General features: G+C 39.1%; 1 protein-coding gene across 3 annotated transcripts; it reads left to right on the forward strand.

Moving 5' to 3' along the window:
- Positions 1 to 98: 98 nt before the first annotated feature.
- srsf11 (serine and arginine rich splicing factor 11) lies at positions 99 to 7,673 on the forward strand. 3 transcript variants are annotated; one of them, XM_079350967.1, is made up of 12 exons: positions 99 to 488; positions 1,578 to 1,711; positions 4,528 to 4,637; positions 4,896 to 4,985; positions 5,067 to 5,113; positions 5,213 to 5,346; positions 5,565 to 5,646; positions 5,800 to 5,913; positions 6,080 to 6,169; positions 6,302 to 6,373; positions 6,466 to 6,643; positions 6,889 to 7,673. In XM_079350967.1, the coding sequence occupies exons 1-12, from the start codon at positions 367 to 369 to the stop codon at positions 7,093 to 7,095; spliced, it is 1,380 nt and encodes a 459-aa protein (XP_079207093.1). In that variant the 5' UTR covers positions 99 to 366; the 3' UTR covers positions 7,096 to 7,673. The 3 variants fall into 3 exon arrangements, with proteins under 3 accessions (XP_079207093.1, XP_079207092.1, XP_079207094.1); XM_079350966.1 differs by having other exon boundaries at positions 100 to 488; positions 6,868 to 7,673; XM_079350968.1 differs by lacking the exons at positions 99 to 488; positions 1,578 to 1,711 and adding an exon at positions 2,004 to 4,264 and having other exon boundaries at positions 6,868 to 7,673.
- The last annotated feature ends 1,531 nt before the right edge of the window (positions 7,674 to 9,204 follow it).

Genomic DNA, 9,204 nt, shown 5'->3' on the forward strand with positions numbered 1-9,204 from the left:
GATGATAAACAGATGTCTAAATTGTATGTTTAAAGTGTGATACTACCAATTAACTTGAATATAGTATAATTAATGGCAGCTCTTTAAAACGACCGAGCGGGTTGATAGTTCAACTTTACGAACTGTGCGTGAACGCAGCATCCTTGCCTCGCGACATTTTTAGCAGCGGCATTGTTGCTCTCGACTCGCGGTTCGTTGTCGTTTCGTCCGCAGCAAATATTTATTAACTTCAGTCGAAAGGGAAAGATGCTCTCTTTTGTATTCGCCTAATAATTTTATTTTTTTCTATTAAAAATTATCGGAACCCCCTTCGTATTGTCGTGAATTCAAGCGCGTTGCTGGCGTAAAGCTAGCGAGCTCGATAAAATGAATTCTAACACGCACGTCATTCAGGTGACAAATGTCTCCCCGAGTACCACGTCCGAGCAGATGAGGACACTGTTTGGATTCCTTGGAAACATAGAGGAGCTCAAACTGTTTCCACCTGAGTGAGTATTATGAACTCGAAAGGTTTTCTTATCCAGCTGAAGCTTCACTCCACTCGAGGCCTGTAGTGTAAAGTAGGCCTCACTGGATGGCATTCTAATGCTAATGCTAACGTTAGCCCGCGCCCCTGGTCACTGCGGGAGAGAAACATGCTGAATTTATCTTAAATTGTTCTCACACACTTTTGTCAGCCATAGGTGTCCACGTTTTCCTCAGACAACGGGATATAAATACATTCTTACAGTAAATGACTCTGTTATGTGACTATTCCTCCATAGATTGAATCAGGATTTAAAATGAAAGCAAAACCTTTGTTTGTGCTACTCATCTGCATACTTTTGTATTTGTTTCGACTTCCAATGTTGAAAGTTGTTTTAAAATTGAGATGTAAAATGATGCCTTAATTTTTAAACGTCATGTAATTGGAATAAGTTATTTTTTTATTTTCATATTAATGTCGTAACTTCTTGTTGTCATGAGTGGAACAGTAAAAATGATCAAACGATATTGTTTGTTTGTTTTTTAAAAAGTGGCAACCTTAGATGTTATTCACAGCTGTTTCTTTGTATTAAATGCTGTGTACAAAGTAAACGTATTAAAGCCATGACTTCCTGTTGGGGTTCCCTTTAGCCCACGTGGGATGTTGTTTCTCGTCAGGTGATTTGTTAATGAGCACAGTAGAAAAAAATAATTGTTTTCTGCTTTGTATTTTTTCTCAACTGAAATACACCTGGCTTCTGGGCAGGTAGGAAATGTGAAGACGGCAGCAACAACAACCACAAAACTAGTAACTATTTAATCACAGTGTCACTCACAGGCAATGAGAAGTAAAACATGACGTTTCAAAGCATGAGTGATTGAGAATATTATTTCACTCTCAAGAGACGTTCACTTAAAAACTGGAAAAAAGTAAAATCATTAACATTATGTTCTGAGGTAACTTGTAAGTCCAACAGAAAGGGTTAAACATCATAGACTGGACAATATTATACATCCAATAATCCTCGTTTAACTCAGTTGTCGTTTTGAAGAAGGCATGTTTGGTCTCCTTGTTTGTATTCTTTGCACAACATGTCTGTATTTTTTTCCAGTGACTCTCCCTTGCCTGTGACTTCACGTGTCTGTTTTGTAAAGTTCCATGAGTCTGAATCGGTGGGAGTTTCCCAACACCTGACAAACACCGTCTTCGTGGACAGAGCCTTGATTGTGGTCCCTTTTGCTGAAGGTGGGTATCTGTTTTGTCTTTGTTGCTGTCAGATGACTCTCTGAACATACATCTCATTGTCTAGATTATTTAAATGAAAATGTCAATGTGAGCCATTGTGAGTTTTTTTTCTTTCTTCTGACCAAGCAATATTAGCTAAGCGTTTCAGTGCTTAGCAGTTTTTAGGTATGTAAAAGGGAAAATGTACATTTGTGTCCATGTCTTAAAATCTAGCTGTAAACCTCTCTCTCTGTTATTTGTGTTGTGGTTTTCATAGTGGACAAGTCATTTGCAGAGAGCCCCTTCCTTGCTGGCTGAAAGTGGTCCTCTACTGCCATCAGGAGATTAGAAAAAAAATATGGCACCAGGCTCGCAAGCCCCCCTTCTCTTGTTCTGCAGTAAAATATTAACTCTTTACTTTTTTGTTCTCTGTTCAAGGCATCATTTCTTTACAAAAAAAAAAGTAGCCACACAACTCTTAAACCAAATACAGGGGGTTGGGATGAGGGTGCAGGGCAATCTCAATTCCTTAAATGTTGAAAGGATTTCAATCATTTTTTTAAAATAAAAATGTTTGCTGATTAGTAGCCACACCCAACAAGGGATGCCCCGAGCGGATCTGCTCAAATTGCATCAAGACTTAGCAGCATATAATACATAATATTTAATTATTCATGGTTAATCAATTAGTATCCAATCAACATTGAGCTTCTGATCTTCTGTTTATATTTTGAACTCTGGGTGCGCCAATTTTGAAAGTCTTCTGTTATGCCTGAAACATTTGAAGTTAGAAACGCATCTCTATTCATTGTATCTACAGTAATGATGAAGATTAAGGTCTCTTCCATTTTAGCATCATTCTGCAGAACTTAAGCCTATCTCCTCAACCTCATAACTCGTACTGTTTATGTTACATAGCATACAGGTGGATCATTTGCCTCCACGCTGACGCTTGGACGCCATTAAAGACCTTGCACATACACGCTGGTGTTTTCAGTTAGTGGCTGATTAAATGTATTTTTAGGTTCAAACAGGATGGGATGCTGTGGGACTTTTCTTACATCACACTCCAGTTGTAAGTTGCCGCTCCTCGTCAGGTGCTTCAGGTCACGGTAGCAGGATGAGGCACAGTCTTGCAGGTCCACGAGTTTTTCAGCAGAACTGTAATCAGCAAACTAAGTGAAAACACTGGCACAGGTGTAATGTGGCTGTTAAGGTTCTCTGTTGACTTAAAGCTGAGCTATTCACTAATTCATACGTTATTATTGATTCCAATGTTGGCATGAAGAAGGATTTGCGCAACTTGAGTCTCAAAGGGAAATATAAACATAAGATCAGGGCTCAGATTGAGAAGAGACCTGTTCGGGACATCCCAACACCAAGCACAAAGCATGCAGGATAGATGAACTAATCAGCTGTGCATGCCAGAGTAGACGTGAAGGTGTGTGCCATCTACAGTTTCACTAAGCAGATGTGTTGAAAGTTAATTAGCAAATAATTTGGCTGTTAATTCTGAGTAGCACCTAAACGGCCTTTGGCATTGACCCGCTTCATGTGCCAAAGACTTGTCATTTTACACTGCATCTGTAATTCCAAATTGTCACTAACACACACACACACATGCACACACACACGATAACGTAGTTCTGCTTGATGTTGCAGTAAAATATGCTTTTATTGACCCTCTCCAAACATGACTCTGAAAGAGTTGAGTGACTCTCACGTTTAACAGTGGTGTTTCTTTTGTTGTTGTGTTTTACAGTTCTTTTTCCTGGTTCAGCCAGCCCTATATACCAGGCCCTGCTGAAAATGCCACCAACAGTTTTGTCTTCTGCAGCCTTATCCTGTTTCTCAAGTGTCCTTTCTGTTGTGTGTGTGTGTGTGTGTGCGCGCACGCATGTGTGTCTCTCTCTCCCTCTCTCTCTCTCTCTCTCTCTCTCTCTCTCTCTCTCTCCCCCCTTTAAAAAAAAAAAGAAGAAAAAAAGTAAAACATGACATTGCAAAACTAGCCTGTTTTCAGATTGCACTGCCATGGAAGATCATCTCTTTAAGATTGTCCCTTTGATTATACTGTTTGGTTCTCCTTCAGCTTTGGGCACATTGTTATTGTATTATCATAACTTTTGCTTGCACTAGCATTAACATGTTTAGTTCAGTTTATCTTTGACATTGTTTAGTGTTTTCAGTGATTAATTATTGGCTATAATCTATCAGTACAGTAGCTTCTTAGCAGTACTTTATTTCTGGTTGCAAAGTAAGTTATATCTTTTTTTTGTTGTGGTGGGATTGTACACCGTAACCACCGACAATAGCCCAGAAAAGGTAATATGACCAAACCTTTTCTGTTTGTTTTTTTGTATTGGTAATGGTAAGTGATGTTGAAATGTACCATTGTGTCTACACCCAAATCATGAACTTGTTTTCTGTATCTCAATGTTTTTGTGTGCTTTATAGCGAAGCAGCCGGCGCGAGTCGCTTGTTCATAAAACATCTAATGAAAGTTGAGAGCACATCCCACGGGACAACTGGCTGTGCTTGCTTACGTTTGGTTCATGACTTAAAAAACAAGTACAGGTGATAAAATCTTGGCAGTGTTGACCACAGTGTGTATTGTGACTTTTAAACTCAAAGATGCTAATCCTACAATCAATCATACTTTCACAAAAAAAAAGTCAGGGATCAAGATTTACAGACAAGACAAACAGTGGAATTTTTGACTTTTTTTTTTGTTTTTTTTACTTCAGAGTAGTTAGACTGAGGTGGCTTGTCTGCAAGTCTTGTCTGAGTGTTGATCAATGTTTGCTCTGGGTTTGGACTGAAATGTTGTCTCTCTCCAGGAGTCATTCCTGATGAATCTAAAGCTATGTCTCTGCTGGCTCCAGCCAATGCCGTGGCAGGAATGATGCCTGGGGGAGGCCTTCTTCCAACACCCAATCCTCTTGCGACAGTAAGTTTTTTTTTTTGTTTTTTTTACCATGTCTCCTTGAGAGTTTACATTTTTCCATATTTGATGCTTGACGACCAAAGTTCAGTTTCAATGATGATGCTTTAGACATGTTCATTTAATATGACTGATACATGTTTATACATGTATATAAATGTTATGCACAGGTATTCAGGATTAACTGGCAAAAAAATATTAGATGGCAAGTTTTTCTACACGTGCTCTGCAGAGTATCCTGAATGTTTGTGTTCTTTACTCCAGATGGGAGGGACACCATTCGGAGGTCTCGGAGCTCCAAACATGGAGCAAATGGCTGCCATGGGAATGCAAGGGCCTAACATGAACCCCCAGGTGAGCACTTAACCGGTCATTTTCAGAATCAAGTTAATAATTGATTCATAGTAATAAAACTTGTCTCCCTCACATTTTAAGGCTCTTTCTGCAGACTTCCTGAAGCTCATGCAATCCATGGACCCCAAGTAAGAACTGTTCCTCACTTGAATTCATAGGTTTTCCATCCAGTCGGCCTCGTGGTGTGGTTACTTTGCAGAAAACTAAATAATTAATTTGACTTGCAGGCTGAATCCATTAGCGGCCGGACTGAACTTGAATCCGGGGCTGAAGAATGATGCTTCCAATAAGGAGATTGAAGAGGCCATGAAGAGAGTCAGAGAGGCCCAGTCTCTCATTTCTGCAGCAATTGAACCAGGAAGTGAGTTCTCTTGCTTCCTCCCCATCAGTACAGCCTACACAGTCCGCTATGCCGCTTCAGGATAATGTTCTCAATGTAGCCCAGAGACTTTTAGTATTCTTGTAGTCTTGGTGGTGACTGTGTGCAGTAATGTCCCTTTGTTCCATTTTGCTGTAATATGTTCCCCTATCTGTACTTCGTACCTCCATTGAGATTTAACTCTGTCATTGTTTTTGTAGATAAGAAAGATGACAAACGGAAACATTCCCGCTCCCGATCAAGGTCACGACGCAGGCGCACTAGATCTCGTTCAAGACACAGGTATACCAGCCATTTCTCTTGTGGACTAGAAGTACAAGATGTGAGCAGAGAATAATGGCCCCGTAGTGTCTACATGAACATTAAACAACAATACATTACATTTTTAGCAGTCCTTTTTTTTAATATACAATGTTCTGCTTCTTGATTTGACAGACGATCAAAGAGCAGGTCTAGGCGGAGGTCCCATTCTCGGAGTAGGAGGAGGTCAAAGAGTCCACGAAGGAGGAGGTCCCACTCCCGGGAGAGAGGCCGCCGCAGCAGATCAAGGTTCATATTTTTCATTCACACGTTCACTACAGTTGCAGAATTTGAAGCTCTGGTTTTCTGTCTCTGAAGCCTTAAAAAAAAAGTGTGATAAAACAAAGGTTTCCTTGTTTTCCTACTTTGGGTTAATGCTTACTTATGTTGTTGGTCCTGCTTCTGTCATTTTTAGGGACAGGAGAAAGGAGGAAAAGTCTAAAAAGAGGTCTAAGACACCACCCAAGAGCTACAGCAGCGCCAGAAGGTCTCGAAGCATTAATCGGTAAGCTTTATTCAGAACAGTAAATGGAAGCGGTCCATATTTAGTATTTTCTTTTTAAAAGTATTTAAAAAAAGCTGGATTTAAAAAAGTTAGCATCAGTATTTCTGACTTCTTTATAACTTTGTGTCCCAGGAGGCACAGGCGAAGCCGCAGTGCATCCCGCTCCCCCAAGAGGAGGGTGTCCAGGTCTCCATCACCCAGGCGGTGAGTTGTCAGCTGCATCGACACCCAGTTCATAGAGATAAAATGGATCAAATGGAGAACTAAAAAAAAAAAAAAAAAAATCATGTTTGCAGGCACAAGAAGGAGAAAAAGAAGGACAAGGAGCGTGAAAAGGACCGGGATAGAGATAGGAGAGAGGACAGGGACCGCAGTCGAGATGAAAGAGAACGCTCCACCAGCAAGAAGAAGAAGAGCAAAGACAAGGAACGAGACAGAGACCGCAAATCAGATAGTGAGAAAGGAGATGTGAAGGTATGTTCGACTCTTCTAATTTCCTTTTCAAAGTTCTCTTTAATATTGACACTTCACTGGATTAATAGCCATGATTTTGAGTTATTTATAAATATTTGTTGTCATCATTATCACTTATTTTGAGAAACGCAGACAAAGATGCTTACCTTGTTTATTTTTTACATTGTACAGGTTTTATTTTTTTGAGAAAATTAACCTTTAAAACCTGTGCCTCTTTTGTTAAGACAAGCAAATTGTCTCAACAGGTGACTCGCGATTACGATGAAGAGGAGCAAGGTTATGACAGTGAAAAAGAAGCCGAGGAGGATGATGACGAGAGGAAGAGCGACTCTGATTCAGCCTCATCCCCAAAAGGCCAAGAAGAGATGGAAAGACCTGAGGGTCAAATCCCTAAAAAGTCCAAGCTGAACGGAGACGATCACCATCAGGAAGATATGGAAATGAGCGACTAAGAACATCTTTAACCCGATTGTGTTATCCTCCCACTCTCCCCTTTTTATATTTTTACTATAGGTGACATGTCTGTGCCTGATCTCAAGAAGTATAAAAGATGTGTTGTCTTAAATGTATAAGCATTTGGGGTGTTTGTAGAAGGAAGAAAGGCAAATTTTGTATAAATAAAAACTAGACGAAGGTTTGATTAACATGAGACATGGTTTTAAATTGTCAGTACTGTACTTTTTTAAGATCCTTATTATTTTTGTTGCCTTTGTGTTAAAACTTTGTCCATCTGTAGAGAATACACAATTATTCAGTAAAATGTTGTCTAAATATTTTACAATTCAAGACCGAGTCCTTTCCTTCCTCAGGCTGTAAGTAACTCTTCACCCAGCACTCACTTTGTCAGTTTTTTGGTTCGGCTGAATTTTTTGCTTCAAGTGCGACACATCCAGTCCTGTTCAGCAGGTTTTCCTATTTACACCCCTATGTAAGTGTACAATGTAGATTGAAATGTGTTGTTGCAATTAAATACTTGGTCTGCATTAGGTTTTCCAAAGGAGACTAATAAAACAAAATGTCAAAATGTTAACTTGTGTTATTGAATGAAAGAAATTTGAATTTGGACTCTTTATCACTTCCTGGGGTCAACACTAGTGGTGTCAACTACACAGCGAAATGCATGTTGCTTTGACTTAATGACGTGATAAATAATCTTTATACAGTCTGATTTTTAACAAACATACTGTTACTTTTGAATTGATAGAGATGTGTTTGGCTGGTAGAGAGTAGTTGGTTACTCGTGTACAAAAGTGTAAACGAAGACAAACTTGCTTTAGCTAAATGTCCAAGTGGCTGACTTGGAATGGAAATGTTCTCATTTCAAGTGAACTATCAGCAGAAGGCAGGTGGAAATAATTTAGCTTGAGGACTTTCTAACGGCAACTTAAAGAGTTGTGCAGTACAGATGTCTGTAACTGTGAACTTCACACTTGTACTTGGTAATGAGGAACAGTCTGTGTATCAAGCCAAAGTAATTATTTTAAAATGCAGAAGCTAAGGAGTTAACCAAAACATGAGCAATGTTTTTATCAACATCTGAGAGAACTTGTGAACTGTAGCAGCAGCAGTTTTAAACCACTCAGAGAACATGTATCACTATGAGCAGCACAGCCTAATCTAACCTTGTATTGATACAATAACCTCACCATCATTCCGCTTTAGACCTATTAAAAGCCCTAAAAGACTACACATTTGTTTCTTTCTACCAGGTAAAGTACAGAAAAGTATCTACTTCTCTCTAGGATAATGAAAAATGTATCATGTATTAGTCGACTGTCAGTAATAAGTAGCAGCCTCCAGTCAACTGGATGTTTCCTTGGTCATTTTTTAGCTTTTCTCTCTGTTGAAAAGATAGATTGCTTCGTTTGTGCATCTTCAAATGGTTCATAAACTTTCACCAGTGAAGTGAAAAGAATAAATGACAGGAGAATGAAGAGATTATTTCTTTAAAACATTACAAGTATGTACAAAAGAACAACTGCCAACATGTTAAAAACAAAAGAAAAACCCTTGAATTTAATTCATCTGACATTACATTAAAAAAAATCCATACGTTTCCTCTTGCAGAAGACATTAAAATTAGCAGCACAAAAAAAAAAGAAATGACAACATAAAAGACAAAGCTGTATGTACATATTGTGTGGGACGGGAATGGGGGTTAGTTCTCGTCATGTGTAGAAATGGAGGGAATCTACTTAGTTTACAATCCCCAGTTTTTAACATAGTTTACAAAGGGTTTTTTGTTGTTGCAAGAAACAGAACTGACTCAACGCTTGCTGCCACTCAAACAAAAATAACACTTGTACCCTACATTTTGCAATGTTTTCGGCAATGTCTTTATTAAACCAGTAATATCCAGATGCAAGTTTAAGGGCTGACTATCGCTAAATCCATGTCTATAAACTCAGCTGAATGAAGAGTAGCTGAAATAGATCTAGTGTCCAAAAGTTCAGTGATGCTACTCCATGCCCATAAAAGTCAGTGTTACACACACACACACACACACACACACACACACACACACACACACACACACACACACACACACACACACACACACA

This window comes from Symphodus melops, assembly GCF_947650265.1.
Source record: "Symphodus melops genome assembly, chromosome: 8".
Lineage (NCBI taxonomy): Eukaryota > Metazoa > Chordata > Actinopteri > Labriformes > Labridae > Symphodus > Symphodus melops.

Excerpts from the sequence above, each read along its gene's own strand:
- srsf11 (XM_079350966.1), top strand. The coding sequence starts at position 367 with ATGAATTCTAACACGCACGTCATTCAGGTGACAAATGTCTCCCCGAGT. Across the intron at positions 5,347-5,564 it reads TGCAGCAATTGAACCAGGAA|ATAAGAAAGATGACAAACGG; the intron begins GTGAGTTCTCTT and ends TTGTTTTTGTAG. Across the intron at positions 5,914-6,079 it reads GGCCGCCGCAGCAGATCAAG|GGACAGGAGAAAGGAGGAAA; the intron begins GTTCATATTTTT and ends TGTCATTTTTAG.